At 41.5% G+C, this 23610-nt stretch overlaps 1 protein-coding gene across 1 annotated transcript in view; it reads right to left on the minus strand.

The window, feature by feature from the left end:
• Positions 1–23610, minus strand: part of hspg2 (heparan sulfate proteoglycan 2) — a 522026-nt gene that overhangs the window by 191572 nt on the left and 306844 nt on the right. The window contains exons 37-46 of the mRNA XM_043675530.1: positions 23222–23521; positions 18244–18327; positions 14374–14466; positions 13052–13135; positions 10683–10913; positions 8741–8854; positions 5393–5520; positions 4698–4784; positions 3445–3503; positions 1466–1630 (exon numbers count right to left, since the gene is read on the minus strand). Of these exons, the coding sequence (XP_043531465.1) occupies positions 1466–1630; positions 3445–3503; positions 4698–4784; positions 5393–5520; positions 8741–8854; positions 10683–10913; positions 13052–13135; positions 14374–14466; positions 18244–18327; positions 23222–23521 (1345 nt within the window). The remainder of the gene's footprint in view (positions 1–1465; positions 1631–3444; positions 3504–4697; positions 4785–5392; positions 5521–8740; positions 8855–10682; positions 10914–13051; positions 13136–14373; positions 14467–18243; positions 18328–23221; positions 23522–23610) is intronic.

Raw genomic sequence — 23610 nt, forward strand, 5'->3', positions numbered from 1 at the left:
AGTGAGGGTGCATTTAGGGAGTAGTGTCCATAATACCTGAGTTTCAAGATATTCATGGATAGGAATAACAGCAGTCCTCAGCTGAAGGTGTTAAGCTGAGGGAAGGAGAACTACAACACTATTAGGCAGGAAATGGAGAATTTTGATTGGATACAGCTATTTGAGGGTAAATTCACATCATATATATGCGAGTATTTCAAATGGCAGTTTAGATTAGATTAGATTCCCTACAGTGTGGAAACAAGCCCTTTGGCCCAACCAGTCCACACCGACCCTCCGAAGAGTAACCCACCCAGACTCATTTCCCTCTGACTAATGCACCTAACACTATGAACAATTTCGTATGGCCAATTCACCTGATCTGCATGTCTTTGGACAATGGGAGGAAACCGGAACACCCGAAGGAAACCCACACAGACATGGGGGGAAGGTGCAAATTCCACACAGTCAGTCACCTGAGGCTAGAAGTGAACCTGGGACCCTGGTGCTGTGAGGCTGCAGCCACCGTGCCGCCCAGTGTTAAGAGTTCAGGAGCGGCATGTTCCTGCGAGAATGAAAGATAGGTATGGCAAGGTACATGAACTGTGGATAACCAGGCACATTATGATCTTGGTCAAAAAGAAAAAGGAAGCATACGTAAGGTCTAGGAGGATGGGAACTGGCGAAGCCCTTGAAGTATTTCAGGAAAGTAGGAAACAACTTAAACAAGGAATAAGAAGTGCTTAAATGGGGTCATGAAAAGTTATTAGTGAACAATTTTAAGGAGAATCCCAAAGGCTTTTGTACATAAATAAAAAGCAAGAGGGTAGCCAGGGAAAGGGTTGGCCCACTCAAGGACAAAGGGAATCTATGTGTGTAGAGCCAGAAGAGGGAACTGAGATCCTAAATGTGATGGCATTCACCCAATAGAAGAAATTGGTGGAGGATAATCTTAGGGAAGTGAGTGTCACATTTCTAAAAGAGATGTGTTTAATAGAGATGTGCAAGGCAAGTTCTTCACACAAAGGGTGGTGAATACCTGGAACGTGCTGCCAGAGGTGGTGGTGGAGGCAGACACAATAGCAGCATTCAAGAAGCACCTGGACGAATACATGAATAGGAAGGTAATAGAGGGAGACGGATCCTGTACGTGAAGGCAGTTTTAGTGTGGTAGGGCAAAATGTGTCGCCGCAGGTTTTGAGGGCCGATCGCAATTGTTCTTTGCTGCATTGTTTTTTGTTGTTTTGTTCTTTGAATCAGGATACAACCTGCTAATGATGGTGAATTTTGAGTGCTCTTAGACATAGTATGAAATGTTAACTAATTATTGATCTCCCACAAAGTATAAAAACCCCCATACATGCACTGCTTGGTAATTCACCAGGAAGAACTGACAACAGGAAATGTACGTTCAATGCAAGTAAAGACTGCAAACCCAGTTTAAACATTGGGCAAGTCACAGGAGAGATTCTTGATGCATTGGTACCTTGTTCCCTCTGCTGAACGCGGTTGGATAGAGGATGACCGTCAGCTCTGCTCCAGTAGTAGTAAAATGGAGCCTGACCAATAACCTGGCACTTCAGAATCACATTGCTGCCTTGTTCCACTGTTGTTCTCCGAGGGATAACAGTAACCAGGAAAGGATTGCGATCTAAAGACGACGGTAAGTTTAGTCATATCCATAATATTGAACTTAATCTCACAAGATACATGCTTTATCCAACTAAAACAAGACCAGTGTCAAATCCAACTGATGTAAAACATTTGTTTTTTTTCAATACACTTCCGTTGCCTTTACTGAACCCATAGTTTGGCAGTTAGTCCAAGGAAATTCCACTTAAGCGCTGAGATTTTTTTGATTGTATTCAGTCACTCTCCTATAATGCACTGCTTTTTAAAAATGTTGTGCTTAATGTAATATTTTAATTACACACTATGATTAACAATTGGATCACCCACAATTAGATTAGATTCCCTACAGTATGGAAACAGTGCTTTGGCCCGACAAGTCCACACCCACCCTCCGAAGAGTAACCCACCCAGACCCATTCCCCTACTCTACATTTACCCCTGACTAATGCATGTAACACTATGGGCAATTTAGCATGGCCAATTCACCTGACCTGCACATCTTTGGATTGTGGGAGGAAACTGGAGCACCCAGAGGAAACCAGACTCTGGGGAATGTGCAAACTCCATACAGTTGCCCAAGGTGGGATTCGAACCCAGGTCCTTGGCACTGTGAGGTAGCAGTGTTAAAAACGGAGCCACCGTGCCGCCCCAAGATCCAAGTGTGAAAGACAGGAGATGCCCAATCTGTAGCAGAGCGAAGTGTAGCAAAATACCTTAAAGGTTTCTTACCAGATCATGTTCCAGCTTCACACCCACACACTGCTGCTAAATCCCCTGGGACAGCAGGAGAGTTCAAATTGCTGGATCTCAACGTGTGAACCATCATTAGTTAATGGAAACTCCCAGATTAATTCCATCAGTAAGAACATTTAACAACCTAAGCACCATCCTGGACAAAGAATCCCATGTGTTTGGCTCTCCATCCACCATCTTCAACATTCACTCTATCCATCATCAATGCACAGGGGCAGCAGAATGTATCACTTAGCAGATAGCAATAACTCAGCAAGGTTTCTTCAACGTACCCTCCCAAACCCAGGACCTGAACTACCTAGAAATGTGGTGAGTTGAATGTATGAACAGGAAGGTAAATGGTCAAAACATTAATCCATGAAGGAGGGGAGTAAGGATGGGGCATAATGCAGTTCCACATAGGGATGGAGCTCAAATATACTGAAATATTAAAAGAAAACCAAAGGGAACTGTAAATGGGCGATGTCAATGTTAAAAAATGCATACGCCATCAAACTGTTGAACATGATGGACTGTAGAATAATGAGATACTATGTGAGTATCATTGCATTTACTGCTTAGAAATGCTGATAACCTCCAGCTTCTGTAAGCTGCGAGAGAGAGAGAGAGAGAGAGAGAGCGAGAGAGCGAGAGAAAGAATGGGAAAGTCAGAAGCAAGGACCTGCAGTGGGGCTAAAACTGAGAATACAATTAGCAGGTGGGCTTCATATTTCCAAGGGACCCGCGATCAAGAATAGACTTTGTGGTTGTATTGTTCAGAACGACTGAAGGAACCAGATGTTTTCTTAATATTGATTTTCCGAAGCAGCAGAGAGAAATCTGAGAGGAAGTTGGTCCAGGTGTAAACAGTTAATTTGAATGTGCAGACTTCCAATTGGTTTCGGAGGCACACCCTGTATTGGAGACTGCCTTTGATAACTGCAAATCTACATCCGGGGCTTGCTTTACCAAAAAGATTCTGAACACAAATGGTCAGTCTAGAGATTCCCTGCGTACTCACTATGCACAAACGTTCCATGTAGATAGCACAAAAATATACATCCAAACCCCATCATCTCCCAGGGCTTACTGCCAACATACCGACTGGATAACACCTCTGTCCTGGAATTCTTGGGTTGCCAGAATACCCCGGGGAACAACTGAAAACAAAGTCAATAAGATTCCCGTCAGACAGAAAGTAATAAGTACAGTGTCAATGCTAATGTTCAGTAAGCAATGAGTCATTCAATAGGATGCATTACACCAAACTAATGCACAGTTAACTTCAGAGTTACACATTCACAAGAATTAATGCACTTCTTAACTCAGTTTCTAGGGTGATAACCACAATGATAACCTTGTCTACACAGCCCCTTAAGGCATCAAGTTGCTCTCTGTAAGCCCAGTTCTAATCCATCAAAATTGTTGGATTAGATTTATCATTTTCACATGTACTGAGATACATGGAGGCTATTCAGCCCATCGAATCTGTTCTTGGCTCTCTGAAGGAACTATTCATGTAATATCCACATGCCTCCTCTTAACAACCCTGCGCATTCTTTATTTTCAGATAATGATTGCAATCAAACAGTCCTGCATCATCAGGAAAAAGAATCAATTACAGAATCAATGGCCTTCATCAGAAAATGGATAGCCAAAAATTCAGCTCTTCTCCCCTGTGCTCATGCACCTGACAGGATCAGCAAATCCATAGGGAGCAGCATCTCCCAGGCTTAAAGAATGCTCAAAACTCCCTGTCTGAATCCATCAACAGTTGGGGGAAATACTCCATGCAGGCCCGTTTCTGGGAAAACCTTTGTCCTAGAGAGCAGGACTGGAACCAGGACGTCAGATGGAGTCTCAGCAATCCACATGCGAAAGCAAAACATAACCCTATGGCTCCACTCCAGCTTGTGGCTGGCACCTTTGAAATCCTTCGACTGGAGGATGGCTGGTTTGGTGACATGTGCCCAGAGCCTGGACACCCTGTGGGTACGTGAAAACCAACTGAAGCAGAGAGACCAGTAGCACAGCCTAGCTCATCAGCACACCATTTCTGGGCTTGCACCTCAGTTTCTCCTCCTTGAATTCCCTATCTCTCCACACCCCAGTCCAGGGCAATGGGGAAATGTGGATGAGATGCTGATATCCTGGATAATAGAAAGTGGTCAGAGACTTGGGACAAGAACAGGTGTGTGTCTTCATTCAGGCAGGTGGCACCTCTTGGGGACAACAATGAAGGATATCAGTTCTTGTGATTCAGAAGGTTGACAGATGATTGTGTAGAGGTTTTCTGCTAATTTCTACTTCAATTAGCACTTGAGGAACCCCGAGTAATGATCCAATCCACTTACCGCTCACAGTACTGGCCTGTATAGCCAGGGAGACATGCTGTACACCTGTACCCACCAACTTCGCTACTTTCACAGGTAGGAGAAAACCTAGCAGAAGACAAAGTGGTACACAACATGAAAGGTTTCAAGTTATAATGTCCATGATCTACACAACTTATAGCTCCACCCATATGGGTTATGAGTTTTCTGTGTTTAACAGTGTTACTGTCGGCAATAATGATCAACAGCTAAAAGGGTGACTAGATACTGCCTGCTAGGCCCAGAGATGCTTGGGCATCACCCACTTGGTGGCCTTGGCCCCCGGTACCTCCCCGAACAACCCCCAGGTAGCCCCACGTTCATCCCTCCAACGGTGTCTACTAGAGACCCTCAAAAAAGTACAACTGAAGTATTCACATTGCTATAAATCTGTCAACAGTCAGCAGGTGCAGAACATCTGCAGGAAAACAAGAACCAATATTTCATACTGCAGCTCTCTTCCAAACTCAACAAGTCTCATCACAATGACAGAGCCGTGGTCAGAAATTCATGGCCCCGTGGCAATCACTGAGATACAATTAAAACAGCTACAACTTAAACCTCAAAACCATACAAAAAGCCCCATGAACATGATTATATATCGCACATAAACATGGAGCTACAAATCTCTGACAGCAGCACAATACATCAACAGTCTTGTGAAGTTGGCAACTTACTGGTTCTCTTGAATTGTCAATGGACAGGCACAAGGTTGGCAGTCTGCTGCTGTACCCGCAGTGGCATCTCCATAATAACCAGGGGCACACTGATCACAGAAATCCCCAGCCGTGTTATGTAAACAGTTCTGTTTAAGAGATTTTATATATTTTAGAAACAAAATCGTGCTTCAGTTCAAGACTTTCTACATTAGGATTTGTGATGAGAGTTAGTCAGTGTATAAATATCAAGATCCACATGAAAGAAAATCAATGCTTAATTCTATTCCACATAGCGATCTACTACATAGGTACTGCACTTAACTCAGCAGGTCAACATCTTCACGTCTTCCCATCACCAATTGTAAAATGATTCTGAGGCAATAATAAGGCTACCAGGGGGTGAAACCTGCCCAGTGTTATCACCAAGGCTCACAGCAGAAAGATACACTGGGGAGGTAATGAAGGTCACTAATCTTTTGGTTGGCAGGATTTTCCTATGAGGAGCCTGGGTCAAGTTAGCTCAAGTTTAGAAGAGGGAGAGGACATCTCATTACAGCATACAGAGTTCTTATGGGACTCAATGTTAAACCTGGCTTTTCTTTTGAGGGGTGGGAAGCAACTCAGTTAGTATTGAGGTGAGAAGGAATTTCTTCACTCAAAGGGTAGTGATGTTTTGGAATTCTCTGCTCCACGGGCGTGGAAGACTCAGTCATTGAGTATAAGCAAGGGAGAAATTATAAATTTGGACATATTAAAATATCAAGGAATACAGGGATAATGCAGGAAAATGATACAGTCAGTTCTTGTATAACACAATGGTTGTGTTCTTGTGCAACCCTGCATTTTAGAAAAGTCGCGCTTTAGAAACAGTGCTCGAAGAGTTGGCGATGTAATCGTGTTACAGTCAACACATGTTTTAAAAGTTTGCGCTTCAGAAACAGCATCCTCAACTTGTTAATCTGGTTACAGCGAATCTGTGTTGATGAAATGCACGTAATAGCAGAACGACCTGTACTGGAACTGATAATCAATGTGGTCTTAGAGAACAATTGAACAGGTTTGAAAGGCTGAATGGCCTTCTCCTACTCCTATTTCTGATGTTCTAAGGCAGCTCACCACCACCTTCTCAAATAGGAACAGATGGTAAATACTGGCCTCACCTACGATGCCCAATCTCATGGGTAGAAGAAACTCAGAACAAGGGATAGTTCATTATTAACTGCTTGAAGTTAAAAGGAAAATAAATTCATACACAGTATATATTCATTCTGCATTAGTACCCAAGACAGATTGATCCACAGTGCTGTTTGGAAAGGAATTCCAGGATTTTGATCTAGCGACAGTGAAGGAATGGCGATATACTTCCAATCCAGGATGGTGAATGGCTTGGAGGGGAACTTGCATTCCCATGTATCTGCTGCCCTAGTTCTTCTAGATGGAACTGGTCCTGGATTTGGAAGGTGCTATCTTAGGATCATTGGTGAATTTCTGCAGCGAATCTTGTAGATAGTACACACTGCTATGACTGAGTGCTGGTGGTGGAGGTATGGATATTTGTGGATGTGGTGCCAATCAAGCAGGCGGCTTAGTCCTGGATGGTGTCAAGCTTCTTGAGTGTTGTTGGGGCTGCACTCATCTAGGCAAGGGGAGAGTATTCCATCACACTCCTGACTGTGCCTTGTAAATGGTGGACAGACTCTGGGGAATCAGAAAGTGAGTTGCTCACTGCAGTATTCCTAGCCTCAAGGAAGCTTTCTCATATCCTGCACTGGGTCAGTCAAATCTAGAGCTGTACTTCCAGAGGTTTCTCCACAGCAGGAATACACTGCCTCACGCTGCCCTGTGAAGTCGATGGCAGCCCTTGTTGCTGGGCCCTACACACACTGTCCATTATTGGGTGGGCCTCTCTGCCAAAGTAATGTGTTTTGATTCTGCCTTCCAGGGTAAACAAATTCAAAGAATATATAAAACAGCTTTCTTCACAAAAGATACAGCTGCTCACACATGTCGATATTAAAAAGGGTAAAAAAGAAATGAGTTGGAAATGATCAAACAATTTCATCTTTTTAACATATAAGTTTACAAAACATTCAGAATGTAGAGTTGCCTGAAGATAGTCAAGATCATATTTCATTTGCATTGTCTCTACTTTCGAGCTTCAATGCAGTTTTCCAACTGAAACAGAGTCATTTTGATCTGGTTCTGCTTCTCCACTAACACCCGAGTACTGCAGCCAATATATTTGCTTCCTGCAGCCGTGAATATAATCCTGCTTCCCCAGGGAAAAGTGCTGTATTTAATCTTTACAGCTGTTTCATTCATGGAAAGGAGGCGGAGAGCTACGATAGGCTGAAAAAGCTGTGTTTTACAACAGAATCGCAGGACACTGCAGTCAAGTGGAGCATTAGAATCACCTCAACCCTGCTGGGCTTCACTTCACTGAGCATGTGGTGCACAAACATAGATGGTAACTATTGATTTGTTTCTAATATCATAAATCACCTATCCTTCAGCATCTTCCTTTACTCCCTTTGTTTTAACATGGGATTGTTTGACTTTTAGTTTATTAAACCATACAGCACACATCTGACTCCACGTGTGCCTGCCAGTAGTCCACGAGAGCTACTCCATGAGAGATTGTCATCCTCCCTGCTCTTTCCCTATAGCCCTGGAAAGATTTTCTTTTCAAATGACTTATACAAATCCTCTTTGAAAACTATTACTGAACCTGCTTCCAGCAATTTAAAGATGATAACAACTCACTATTTTTAAAAACAAAAGGAAATTTCCTTTCTGATCTTAATTACCTGAAATCTGTGCCTTTGTTTACTGACCCGCCTTCCAATGGAAACAGCTGTTCCTTGTTTAATGTAACAAAAGCTCCCATAATTTTAAACATTATTACTATAATTATAATATTATATACTGCCATCAGATGCTCTTCAGTAATCCAGTTAAAAGGGCAGTGTATTTCAGCAATGGAACCATTCCCTTTTCTAACAGGACTACCTCACCAGTACTGGTCAGCACACACTGGAGATCATACTCAGAACCATCTTGGTTTCGCAGGCATAGCAATTTCCTGAAATAAGAAGAACTGCAGAGGCGTATCAAGATTCTGTGATAGAGAGAATGCTCTGAAAAATTAATACTTTGAGTGAATGTGGTGCAAGCATTCAAACTTTCCCCATGAGAACATCCATCTTTTATGTTCCACGCACTTCTTCACAGCACCAGTAAGTTGCCCTTTTGTTGAATAAAGACGCACTTGTTGACATTCTCAGCAAACAGTGGGCAGAGAGGTTTTGCTACAGCTCACTTTGTGCTAAATTACTAATACATTGAAATGAATAGTGAAACTAATACCGAGCAAACACCAGTCTCTGGGTGGCAGGAGTCAGAGTGTCCATTACATTCACATAATTTGCAATCTCCGAGGTACAGGCCTCCTCCAGTCCTCGTGTAACCAGGAGCGCAGTCCTAGGAGAGAAACAGGACAGCAAATTCAGTACAAAGTCATTTATTCAATTGCCTTCTTGATTGTACTGGAGCTTGTGTTTCACAACCTGAGCAGAAACCAAAAATTCAGATTCTAACACTGGGATGCACATGGCTTGCTGGTCTCCTCAAACATCTTGTTAGAACAGCAACCATCTTGGATCAACATTCAGAACCCAATGGTCTTTTAGAGGCTGATGTACAAAATCTTTAACTGGTTCATAAAATCTTATAGCATAGGAGATGGTCATTCATCTCATTGACCCTTTGGAGGAAATACACAACTGACTCCATTTTTGTCCTCAGCCCCTGCAAATTATTCTGATTCTAGTATTTACCCCCTTCTCCTTTGAAAGTTACAATGAATCTGCTGTCAACATCTTCCAGACAGTGCCACCCCGACCATCGTAACTTGCTACATTAAAAGATCCCCTTCACTCATTATCACCTCTCTCACTTATTTCTGTTTTGCTTTTTAAGCTACTTCACTAATCCGGGAAAGAACTATGTTAAAAATAAATACTATAGTTTGCACCTTACAAGTCAACATAATGTGTAAGATTACCCCATTTTCTCACACTCAAAAATCATGTTTTCTGCACATAGTCAGGATACAAGTCCATCCCCTCACCCTTCTCACTCTCAAACATGTTATGCTCACATTAATGGTCCGTCTCAATTTGTCACTCCACAAATGAATGCTTTATTTCCCAGTATTCTCTAAGTGAAGGCACAGGATCAAGAAGTTGCTATAGGGTAATGTTGTGAAGGTGACTTAAGGCATGGCAACACAGAACACGTCCCATATGGTAGACCCACACAGACAATGGTGGATCACTTTTCCACTCAGCATATAACATTACCCCCAATTTTGGAGGAATTTTAAGGCTTCAAAGGTTGCCTTATGCACCAATATCACAGTAACCTGCAGGTGGATTGGCTATTGTACCACGTTTACTTATACTAATACAGCCTTCGTTACAGAAGGTCCTGTAGTCAACTCCCATTAGAAGAGCATAGGCATGTATCCTACCTAAGAACTGGGTGAGATTTGACTGCAACAAACCGTACGGCTGAATAACTAATGGATATTCATTGCCAAGGATTTGTCACAGACGAACAATGAAGAGGTGAGGGCTCCTCTGCTTGCAGACTACCCAGCATGCTGGTGGTGAGTATGGATGAGAGCATCGGCTTTGATCCGTGTAAAAGACATCTCGTTTCTAGAACGTAGAATATCCAGATAACCTACTCCAGTTACAAAACGGACCACTGTCCATGATATATTGTTTTACTCCATTACATGCGACTCAACGTGTTTTAAAATAAAAATTAGAAAGATAAAATGAAAGGAAAATATTAAAAGGAAAAAATGTATGGACCTGAGCCTCATGTTCAAATCTCTTTCTTTGCTACACTCTCTCCCTATAATATTCCCTGGTGCTCTTGAGATAGCTACGATGTTCTAATTCCAGACTTTTGCACCAGCCTGATTTTAGCTGCTCCACTCGTGGTTGTGCCTTAAGCTGCTGAAGCTAAGAGCGCTGAAATTTCTTCCCAAACCTCCCCAACCTGCTTTCTTCTATTATGATGCATCTGAAAAGCTTCCTCCTTGACCAAGCTCTCGGTTATACCTTTCAACACCTCACGTCATTCAGCGTTAGGCTTTTGCCTGGTAAAGTTTCAAAGCACTTCATGGGTGCATTAGTTTAAGATCCACTGCAAAAGAAGACTGCTGTCATTGACCGAGAAATAAGTTGCATTTTGGAAAGAAGATTATAGTAAGTCAGAGAAACAATGATATGGTCACCTGGCAGGACAATCCATGGTATCCTGGGGGACAACGACATTCTTCCACTTGCAGAGCCTGTGCCAGGTCAGTGTAATATGGCACTGCGATTTCCATGCTCATGTCAGACAGGCTGGCAGAGATCATGTCGGTCGAGTAGGTGGCACGGATGAGGACCTCATCCAAGTCAGCAAGGACCATCAAGAGATGTTCCCGAGTGGCTTGCTGACCATCTGGACGCTTCCAAAATTGCTGCAGAGAGACAGGGACCAGATTCACATTTTGCCAATTCTGATTCTTGAATAGTCTTGAGCTAGAATCCCTCACTACCTGACAACTAAACTTAAAATCCAACTCACATCCAGCATTTCCAGTATCTAAAGCCAGACTCCAAACTGAAGCAAAATTAAAAGCTGATCTGAAAATGAAGCTTGAACTTTCTAATTGCAAAGTGAGTGATGCTAACTGAGCCAATGCAATACGTGTGCCACTATTGGTTGATTGGAAAACTGCAAATCTCCCATTTTAAAAACATACAAGAAGTTACAACCAGATTTCACCTAGCTTGTCTTAAAGATATTTTTAGTCTTTCTTCCAGGCACTTTAGTCTTCTTGCAATCAAATAAAAATCAGTAGAGAATCATTCCTCTTCACTGTCTGTGGATCTTTTTTGTTACAAAAGTAAATATGAACCATACATTGGTGTCTTTCAGTAGCACATTTATTACATTGGCTCAGTTAGCATCACTGACTCTGCAATTAGAAAGTTCAAGCTTCATTTTCAGCATCTCAGCACCTCATGGAGGCAGTGTCACAGTGAGGGTGTCCTACCCTGTTATAGATGCTGTCTTTCCAATGAGACATTTACATTTTAGCACACACAAAAGATCCCACAGAACAAACAAGAATCTTTTGCATGTCCCTTAACTAACAAGCTTATCAATTCAACACTCACTGTACTAATTCGAAATTCCATTATTAGACTCACCATGAGTAAACAGGCATCCAGTTGTTGAAATGCACTGTTTATTTATGGACATTTTCTCACTCTAACATAACACAATCGGGCAAGCATTTTGGGAGATTATGGAGTGGGGGTGGAAATCCTCTACCCGATGTTTTTGGGAGCTTATTGGAATAGGGGTGTGTGTGTGTGTATTTTCAAAGCCAGGCAGGGATATACTATGGTGGAGTTACAATCTTATGAGGGGGTGCCTCAACGCTCAAAAAGTACTCTCTCAAAGAGGCACCCTCTCTCCCTTCACACCTTTTCACCAGCTTTTGTGGAAAATCCGCCTTTCCATACCCACCTGCCTTCCAGTGCCAAACATTTCATAGCACTGGATTCAAGCCCTTCATTGGGTAGATCAGGACTTAAGAGGTATGTGGTAATTAATTGGATAGTTAAGGGTTTAGTAGATATAAGAGTGGGCAGCGAAATGGGTGTCTGACCCAACAAATTATGGAGAAAAGGTCGGGTGAGTGTGAAGGCAATGGATTACCCACCCAAACAATTTTATATTTCTACCCCCGCTCCACGTAAAGGGGGTACTGTTAAATTCCCCTTTCCCAATAAGATGTTTTTAAATCAGACAACCCTGAAATCTTGACTTCACAAGTATTATACTTATTTGTGGCGTTAAGTACTCCACAACCTTGCACGGCATGGTAGAGGGCTCAAGTATTTATGGCAATGGTAATTAGCCATAGTCCTTGAGGGCACCATACACACTCTTCTCCGTTAGAGAGCAAGAGAGAGGCGTGGTTATATAACTTGAGGAGCACTCACTCTATGTAAAACATAGAGCTGGTACAGGATTTGGAATGGTGCCTTTAATATAACTGTACACCACACTCCAGCCGGATAGCCAACTAAGCCACTGACCTTCACCCACAGTTCCAAATTCAAAATTAAGATGTTGAGAACAAAATGGAAACCAGGCAAAATCCTTCTACCCATGAACAATAGCCCTATGGAGTTTGTTCTGAAGGACATTCATCAGATTCAAAATATTAGCACTATTCTCTCTCCAGAGATGCTATCAGACTTGAGTTTCTCCTGTTACAGTTTTTATTTGAGCCCTGTGGAGCAACATGCCAGGAAGGGCACCAATAGTAGCAATAGCGATGGAATTTGGAGTCAACTGAAAAGGTGAAAATGCAAAGTCATTAAGGGGAGGTTAACAGTTGCATTAATCCATCAGAAAAAGACAGGATTAATCTGGCTCAGCCTTTTGCTTTCTATTACTGTACACTCCTTCCTACCCAATGTCAGTTCAAATGTTACCTTTTAAGTCCTAAGCTGCAATTCACCTCCATTAAATAAATAAACTTGATTTTACAATGTCAGTTTAGTGGAAGAATGCTGAAACAGAATTCTCAAAATTTACCTCCTTGAACATGATCTCAAAGGACTGTATCTCTCTTGGTTGAAGTGGGTGATGGTGGTAGGTCACTAAGGTAATGTCATTGCCCTGAAAGATCACATAAGCATTGTCAGATAAACAATCGTATGGCATTGAGAATGTACAATCCAATTACAATTCTGCTAAAAGCACTGTACAACGATTCTATTATATTTATCATAAAACCCCAAATGTTGGTTCAAAGACTTCTCTATTTGGCAGTGAATGCCCTTAATGAAGTACAAAATGCCTTCAAAAGGCCAAAGAACAACTTTTGCTGAGGTTTTAGTGTGGACTCTTCAAAGAGGTGCACCAAGTAAAACATGTACCTATGACATGCTTTCAAGTTCAAGATTCATTCCATCCACCAACAACACAAAGTGGCAGGTATATGCACGACCTACGAGACATACTGTAGCAACTTATCGAGGCTTTATGACTGATCAGACACATGGGAAAACCACCAGCTACAAGTTTCCATACAAACCATTCACTTGGAAATATATCGTAGTTCATTCAATGTCGCTGGTTCAAAATGCTGGAACTCCTTCCCTAACAGCAATGTGGACGTATTGACTACAAATGGCTCAAGATCTTGCACCATGTAATGTTACCTGCAAATCTCTCCCATATTAACCCCTCATCTCTCACAAGTCAATCCTTTCACTGTACCACATATCCTGAGATGGCTCACATTTAGTCAGAGTTAAATGCCTGTTCTTACACATAACACACCGTAAATCACTGTAATGTTGCTGGATGAGAATGCACCTATTAGCATCTCTCTATCAAAATCCTTCACTGACACAATGTGGCAACAAACAAAGAAAAACGAGGAAAAAATTTAAAAATTTCACAACAAAATAAAGAAAATCTACCCAATATACAAAAGGTGGGACCCAAAAAGGAGTGAGAGATAAATCCTGAAGAAGTACAACTCAAAGGACCAGAAGTGACCTTAACAGGCACTATGTTGCAGGGTTCTGGACAGCTGCAAGGGTAGTTCCCTCGTGATAGTTCAGAAATCATTAGCCATATACATTTCAAGAATTGGGCTTTATCGTGAGTGCATCCTCCTTGAAAGAGGGATTCTATCCATCCTAGGTCAGAAAATACTGAGGTAGTGAAATTCCATGGATTCAAAAGCTTGTGGATCTAACACTGAAATGCTGATCTCTTAACACAATGCTAGACCCAAAACTTGGCATTCCCAAGAAGAGACATAGTGGGAATCCAAACATTTCACTAATGGTTTCCTTAATTCCTACTAACTTACATCTCCCAGTTGGGCAATTTCAGTCACTTACAATGATTTGTACATCAGCATCTGGTACTGAGGAACCCCGGTAACCTGCATCGTAGGAGAGTGTGTACCGAAGGAGTCCACCGTAGGAAGTCACCTGTGCAAAATGAAGAAAGAACTATAAGGCGGCTTCATACAGATAGAACACTTGGATTAGCACTACACCTTAATTAGGAGCAGAGAGGGTGAACTAATAATCACCAGCACATCTTGGATTTAACAAAGTCAGACACTACAGCAAAGTTCATGTCTGCAGAAATATAATGACCAATTTTACAAGTTGCTGACAAACTGTGCAACTAGAAAGTTATCAATATTAGCAATTTATAGATTTTTTTAAAAAAATGCAATGTTCCAGTGCTTTATTTAAGGATTCAATTACTTATGTAGTGATCCTCTATGGCATTGCTCACAGTGAGTCCAGAAGATTGGTCAGGGTCACATAGTGCAGGGAGTGGAACACTGGCTATGGAATGCTGAGACTGAGTGAAGTGGAATGAATAAGACAGGTGCCCCACAGATAATGGGCAAGTTTCATGTCTTCCATTAATGAGCAATTGCTGCCATTAGGACAGAGATTGTTGCAAACAGATAGCCTAAGGCTAGGAACTGGAAGAATGATGGACTGATGCTAATTGCAGGATATTTATTAAGATGTCCTGTCATCTCACATCAACATAGCGAAATGCAAACGGCTGTATTCAAAGCATATAGTAATGTTTATCGAGTTTATTGGGTTTCACTCAGGGCTGGAATCACTGGCTCTGTCAGTGGGTGTTAAATAATTATACAGCCACTGCAACAGAACTGACAGCATGAATAGTTGTGAAATATAGACAGTGGCTAACTTATGTAAATATGTCAGTACAGATTGTGCTGTTAGCTTTCATAAAGTTACCTCTCCATAATATATCCCAACTAGTCCCTAGGGCAAGGTAATTAGGTTGACTGCAAATATAGACCATAAGGAAACAAAATATCCACTAGGCTGGCTTGTGATGGAATATCAGATTCTAGTACAGTTCAGAGGCCATCAGCAACCTGTGATGGACAACTGCCAATTCACCCAGATAAAACAGAGATGAGAGAGGAACCTTTACACTAGAAGTAGAGAGTTGACATCAAAAATTACTTCACTCTCGTGAAAATGTAGAATACTCTTCCTCCTCAAAAAAACTCTTGAAGCTGCAGGGAAACCAATTTAAAATTTCAAAACTGCCATCTATTGATTTTAGTTTTCTGAGGGTATTGAGGAACATGAAGCTAAGCAACTAAGTGGAGTTCAGATACACAATAACCATAATCTAATTGAATGGTAGAACAAGCTCAGGAAGCGGAATGGGCTACTTCTGTTCTTGTGAATCCCTTTATAATTTTAAAAACTTGTTTTGGTGTCTTCGAAGTTTTACCTGTTGCTGAACAACAACCACAGCCAATTCAATCTTCCCTGACTGTTGCATCCTTTTAGACATTACTTAAAGTAAACTATGACATGTGTTACTTTTCTTCCATTATTTTTTATACAGGTAGTTCTTGATTGAAGTGATAATTACATTCCAGAAAATTGCCACGTTAAGTGAAACTGTGCTATTCAAAATACATCCCCATAAAAATCGATATGCAGCTGAGAATTATGTCCTCAGACTGACAAACAAATACAGATTACAAGCACAAACCTAATACAAAGCTCTAAAAGTGACCTGAAGATGTCCAAAAAGGATATCTTTACATGTTTCTTGTCTTATATGCAAGATTGCTCAACTGGAAGTGAATAGTTGTGAATCTTCATCCAACTCACGTATAGTTTTGTAAGTTCAAGGTTGGGGATCATCACATTGCTCCTCTGCTGATTTGGATGTGCATGGTGCAGCATCCTTGACCACAAATTTTTGAAAAATTATCCAGCCTTAATTGAGTTAGGCAATGGCAAAAATAAGCTGAATGAACTGGAACTTGCCCAAGAATACTAAATTTTGTAGCACATTTATTCCTCTGCATTGCTTCGGGTAAGGCATCTGTTATTGGAATGATGGGTAGTAAAGCAAAAACCAGTTTTGATTTAATCCTGTTAACTGAAGACCTTTAGCATAAATGTGGTCAATTACTCAAGCATATTTTGTTAGATTAGATTAGATTACATTACAGTGTGGAAACAGGCCCTTCGGCCCAACAAGTCCACACCGACCTGCTGAAGCGTAACCCACCCATACCCCTACATTTACCCCTTACCTAACACTACGGGCAATTTAGCATGGCCAATCCATCTAATCTGCACATCTCTGGACTGCGGGAGGAAACCCATGCAGGCACAGAAAGCATGCGTAAACGCCACACAGACAGTCGCCCTAGAGTGGAATCAAACTAGGTTCACTGGCGCTGTGAGGCAGCAGCGCTAACCACTAGGCCACCCATGCCACTCCAGGGTAATAACTATAAGTCGAACCATCCCACTTCCATAGGAAAGGAATCCTCTCCATTCTCAAGCAGAGGGATCTTAGAAGTCAGTAATGGGATGACTTGATATTGATTACTTCAGTGGTTAGAAGGAGCTTGAGACTTGGCTAGACAATGAATTGCAATGTCAATTTTCAACCAACTCTCTGGGTTGAGGACAACAAGGTACTAGGATCTCTGGCGCTGTGAAGCATCAGTGCTAACCACTGTGCTACCGTGCCGCCCAAATTGATATTGATTACTTCAGTGGTTAGAAGGAGCTTGAGACTTGGCTAGACAATGAATTGCAATGTCAATTTTCAACCAACTCTCTGGGTTGAGGACAACAAGGTACTATACATGTTGTTAATAAAATCCCAGCTGGCTGATGATACAGAAACTAAGACACATAGCTCATCATTGACAATAAGACCAGAGGTGTAGGAATAGGACAGGCTATTTAGCTCATTGAGTCTCTGCTGCACAATTAGATCATGGCTGAACTAATAATCCTCAATTCTACTTTCCTGCCTTTTCTGCATAAGCCTTCATTTTCCTACTGAACGAAAATCTGTCTGTTTCAGCCTTGAATACATTTAATGACCTAGCCTTGACAGCCCTGTGTGTAAAGGATTCCACAGACATGTTACTCTCAGGGAGAAGATATTCTTCTTTGTCTCTGTTTTAAATCTGCAATCTGTAATTGAGATTATGCCTGCTGGTGCCAGACTCTCCCACAAGCAGAAACAGTTTATTGACTTACTCAGTTTTATAGCTCTTATACCACTCTTACTTTTACAGTTAATCCTTGATGTGTTCCAATATAAGTAATACCCACCAACCCTTTCTTTTAACATCAATAAAGAAAGTAACAAACCTTAATGCGATTTATTAAATGTCAACACACTGGAGAAGAAAGACTTTGCTATTGGAAAAATAAGTCATTGATCTCACTGGATTCCCCAGTTACTTCATTGGTCCTGAGCCATTCCATCCATCACCACAAAGCACCGTTCTTCAGTCTTATTGGCCAGCTACCGTGTTCTCTATCAGGCAACACAAAGGCCAGCATTTTTAACAAAGGCTTTCCAGTCAACACTTCATTCTTGTCTTGTTGGTGATCAACAACAATTTTTGCAAAACTGACACCTAAAATTCTTGGTTCCTCAATCAATGCTGACTGTAGGAACGCAACAGCTGAACTCAAGAGCTTTTTGACTGCTAACAGGGAATCTGAAGTGAGAACCAGACACTTTAAAACACTTTCTCCACCAAATCATTGACCACAACTCACCAGTAGATTTCTTTTCAAAAAACATACACAAAGGCTTTGTCACGTTAAATTAGTAATACACACATAACTCCTACCAATTGGAAATATTTTCCAAAGTACAACTGTGCAAAACTTTAGCTTCTATTCACTACTGGAAATACTGGTTACCTTGTTCCCCAGGTATTGGTGAGGTAGACGCCAATAGTAATTGCTTTCAGGAAGGAGGCTGAAACCCTTGTAAAGCAGAGAATGCTAGGATAGGAAAAAGGCAGACACAAGGTGAGTAGAAAAAGTGGATAGAGAGCCACAGGCAAATGCACATTCAAGGACACACTCTGGAATTCCATCTCCAGGCTTTGTTCAGAAAGCGGAGTCTAACCATTCCTAGCTGACAAAATACAAAGAGATTTGTTTTCACAAGAGACTTCTATGGGATTAATTGAACATTCCAAGTCTTTCTACAGGAACCAAATTTTAACAGTACATCAGATTTACTGTGCTTTTAGGAAAAACCTATACAAATAAACAAAATGAACAAATCAGAAGTTAACTCAATGGCAAGACAGGCACTTTTGCTGAAAGATCATCACCCTGAAACACTAATGATTTCAGCCATCCATAGATTCTATTTGATTAGATAATCATTACCAACATTTTTTAATTATAGAATTTGTTGTGGTCCTGTTTGCCGAGCTGGGAATTTGTGTTGCAGACATTTCGTCCCCTGTCTAGGTGACATCCTCAGTGCTTGGGAACCTCCTGTGAAGCTTCCTTTGGCATTTATAGTGGTTTGAATCTGCCGCTTCCAGCTGTCAGTTCCAGCTGTCCGCTGCAGTGGTTGGTATATTGGGTCCAGGTCGATGTGCTTATTGATTGAATCTGTGGATGAGTGCCATGCCTCTAGGAATTCCATGGCTGTTCGTTCTGGTGAGTTGTTGTCTGAGAGTGGCTGTTGGTTTGTGTGCTGTTAGGAGTCCTAGTGGTCGCAGTAGTCTGGCTTTCCCTTGGGAGCCTTGGAAAATTGTCCTCTGCTTGATCTTCCAGCACCATCTTACCCATTTGGTTAGCAGAGGGTGGACCATCTGAAGCTACATAGGATGATCTCATTCTTCCATTCTGAGGACTAATGCAACAATGGCCTTAAGCGATATAAGACTGATTTATAATTATTCCCAAAAGATTCAACAGAATTGATGAATGACACACACTGATCTGACTTGTATACTGCAAAATGGAGCTCCTGTATGACAAGTATGTCCATTTCCAAATGTTATTGGCTTTTCAGTTTTCTCTCTGGGAATACAAAGCCCACCAGCCTGTTGTATGGAAGTGGGGAGGACAAAAGATAGAACATACCTAAATAAAAACTATTTGTCTTCAACTTCTTCTCCATTTGAGAAAAATGTTCCATCAATCTGCAATTTCCTTGCTTTCTGAAATCCAAGCTACTTACTACTTGAATGCATAGTAAAAATTAACCAAAGGAGGAAACATTCCTGCCCTTACTGAGATTCTTGGAAATCAAAAGGTGTGGACAATCTACAATAACAGTTAAAGATGAATAATAACAGAATTCCCCATCAGTCTTGGCATTAGAGAGTGGAACCTTAGCTGGGATTTTCCATTTACATAACGTAAATCTGGTAAATGTTCTGAGTTGGCCTAATTCATTTTGGGCTTGGCAGATTTCCAGCCAAGTTCCACTTGTGATTAGCCCCTTTGGAATGCAAGGTGTGATGACAGAAATGGCTATTGCAAATCTTGACAGACACCTGAATGGGAAGTCAATTTGTTTTTATGAAGCCTTTGTTTTTTGTTCCAAAGAGGGTTAGGGAAATCCTGTTAAGTTTCTTGGCTGTTTCACTTCCTTGCCGAAAAGAAAACTTTCTGAAACCACTGCACAATTATGTATTCCTTCAGGAAACCAATTAAATATAAATATCCTTTGACAAACTTATGCTGCCTTCCAGTTACACTTACTGGCCTGTCTTTCTTCCAACGTTGATATAGCAATAAATGGAAAATGTGATAACAGGCATCAAACTGCTTTTACCAGGAAACTTTGCCTGACACATTATGGCAAAAATATCTTTGATAGCAAGTCCAGGAAGCAACAGTGACCAGCAGAAAAACTTCCCATACTTGGAACATTTAACAAACTGTATATTTGCTTATATGCAAGGGATGTGAGAGTCCACTCTCAAGAGCACTGCCTCAATGGGTCCCATTTATAATAATTCACAAATGCCATTGTGTATCAGGAGAGCTCATGCCCACACACTGCACCTTTGAACCAATCACACCAAAGCTGTGCACATGCGAGTTCCAATTAAGACTCAAAAGAAGTTAAATGAAGGCAACTATACTCAGCAGCAGGTTCATGACTATATTAAAGATTCATGCAGGACGGCCTACATTTGGTGGCATTCTCAGCTATTTTCTACACAATGTTACTTTGAACACAAACATGCTGATGTTTCGTTGCTGTTTTAAATCCATCTTGGACCAATTTGCATGGTGAATAGCTACAACATCTACAAACTCAGGCACACTGATGAGTTCCTTGGGCTGACTGGGAACCTTTTCCAATGGCCTTGAATTTGCGGTCCAACAGGCTGCTTTCTGAAAACACTCACACCTTAGACATGCATGTGGTCACAAGGATGCCACAACATTCCATGCATGAGCCAACTGTGGCTACCTTCTCAAAACCTCCAGACCTTGGGCCCGACATGGGTGAAGAAATTGACGATTCCTGAGTTTGCAGTGAAGGGGTCTGAGGAATGTTTCTCATCTGCTGGTGCATGCAGAGAAAATCAACACTCAACTTAACTCATTTGTAATGTAACTGGTTCTGTTAAAAGCAAATGCCATTTCAACATACAAATGAAGAACAACACTAACATATTCTTTTAAACTTCCATCTTTCTCCCCTTCCCTGCCTCAGGTAGGAGAATGTTTACATTCGTCTTCCCAATAAGTCCCCTTGCCAAGAGATCATACAAAGAAACCTAATTCTCTATACCAGTGTACATTTTCCAGGATGATGAGCAAACTACACACCCACTTCCTCCTTCCCAGCCAGATGTTACCCTTGAAGATGACAGCAGATATTCAAAAAGCAAAGTAATTAAGCCCTGAGCTTTCCTGTCCTGCATCATGATTCACTCAAAGCACTCACCATCAGAATTAACACTTCTCACACCCAAAGCTGACAACTAGAATTCAAAATTTCTCATCAATAAGTTCTTGCAAAATCCTGATTACATAATCTGTTCAGACTGCATGTGCTGGTGGTACTTTAGCTGAGTGTCTACACTGACTTACTTTCTACGTATCGAATTGTTCTCCAAACAAAGGGATGAAAATAATCGCTGATGTGAATGCAATCCCTCAGTGGAAAAAATCCTTCCCTGATTCATTCCCTGCTACAGGAAGGATGTTGTGAAACTTGAAAGGGTTCAGAAAAGATTTACAAGTATGTTGGCAGGGTTGGAGGGTTTGAGCCATAGGAAGAGACTGAATAGACTGGGGCTGTTTTCCCTACAGCATCGGAGGCAGAGGGATGAGCTTATCAAAATTTTCAACATCATGGATAGAGTGAATAACCAAGGGTTTTTTTTCTCCAGGATAGAGGAGTCCAAAACTAGATGGTACAGATTTAAGGTGAGAGGAGAAAGATTTAAAAGGGACCTGAGAAACAACTTTTTCACATAGAGGGTGGTGCGTGCATGGAATGAGCTGCCAGAGGAAGTGGTGGAGGCTGTACAATTACAACATTTTAAAGGCATCAAAATGCATACATGAATAGGAAAGGTTTAAAGAGATAAGGGCCAAATAGTAATAGAATAATTTAGGATATCTGGTCAGCATGGATGAGTTGAATTGAAGGGTCTATTTCCATACTGTACAGCTCTATGACTTTATGACTGGTATTTACACAAAACATGGGTCACGGCAGCCCAACAGGAGGCAGTCAGCTGAGGAATATCATGGCATGGACAAGTCATACAACTTGCCGCTCCTCTGTAGTATGCAAGATCTCAGGATGAGGCTGCAGCACACACCGGTGGCTGAGAACATGTACTAGCTGAACAAATCATCGCCAACTACTGGCAAAGCCAGATCTTGGCCCTTCTTGCTTTCTGATTACAGTTCCATGTTCCGGTTCTTTCTCCAAAGCACTGTATCATTCCTTGATTCCCTTTTGTTCATGATAGAAACCAGATTCAATCAGACAGCACTTTGGCAACCACAAAAACTCCAGGTATAAATTTTCACCTCTTTCCTGGTTCTTTGCTTCTTTTATCTATCCTTCCACACTACCCAGCAATCGTGTTATTGACTAGCATTTTAATAAAAAGTGTGCCCCAATTTACATCATCAAAACCTGTCAACGTCTGTCCTGTGTAACACACTGCAATTTTAATTTGAATAAAACTGCTACTGTAAGACCCAAGAGTAATAAGCCACTGACAATTCTGTCATTGGTGCTTACAGCTTCTCTACATCTATCTTTTATTTCTTTACCAAACTCTTACGCCTTGCATCATCATCCTTATGCCATTTCTTCTCTCCTGCTTATCATAGATCTAGCACTTTGTTCCTTCATCCACCCATTCTACCTCGATATTAATTTATAATCTGATCTGTGTCTAGTTTTGGTAAAAAGTCACCAATCTGTAATGTTAACTCTATTTCTCCTGAAATGCTGCCTGGCCTGCTCAATGTTTCCATCAATCTTTATTCCAGTTGACCATCTTCTCATTTTCTTTCTGGTGGAAGCACCTCAGTGATCCAGAGGTTGAGGAATAGGAACAATGTTATATACAATTAAAGCAGGGTCTTCGTAAGCTAACACCACCATTTTGCCACTAGACCACTTCAAACACAATCAACCTGCCAGACATGCCAAGACCACTGCCTGCCTCAACTATTCAGCTCTTATGATAAGTTGTCAATGGAACCCTCAAACAGGCAAGCTCATTGCTCTCAAGTCAAACAGGCATCCCCCATTGGACATTGTTTGAGCATCTTACCAAATGGAAGATGCTGCATTCACCTTTTGTGGATCCTAAACCTAAAAACAAAACTCAAGGACTTTCCTTAAACAAATGACCCTGTTCCCATTGCTGAGTTTCCATACCTTTTTGTAGTCGGCAGGACGAGAAAGTAGAGATGAAGGGTGAGAAGAACGGGAAGTAGTAGCTCTTGAAGAGGAAGATGAGCGTGTGGAATGAGATGGTTTGCGCGAGGAAGAGGGAGCAGGTGGTCCAGCAGGCCTTGCTGAGGCCAGTCGAGATAATGGACGGGAAGCATTGGACAGATCCCTGCTACCCGGGGGACCATGAACACGTGGCTTGTGCGACTGCTCAGCAGTAAAGCCAGATATAATTGCCCATACTTCATCATCTATACGCTTCTGCTCTTCCATATCAGGCACAGACTACAAAGAAGTGAAGGAACAAGTTGTCTATAAGAATGTTTACATCAAATAAAAACCATTCAGTTAACAATATAATGCACATAAAATCA

The sequence above is a fragment of the Chiloscyllium plagiosum genome, chromosome 34, assembly GCF_004010195.1.
Source record: "Chiloscyllium plagiosum isolate BGI_BamShark_2017 chromosome 34, ASM401019v2, whole genome shotgun sequence".
NCBI classification, from domain to species: Eukaryota; Metazoa; Chordata; class Chondrichthyes; order Orectolobiformes; family Hemiscylliidae; genus Chiloscyllium; species Chiloscyllium plagiosum.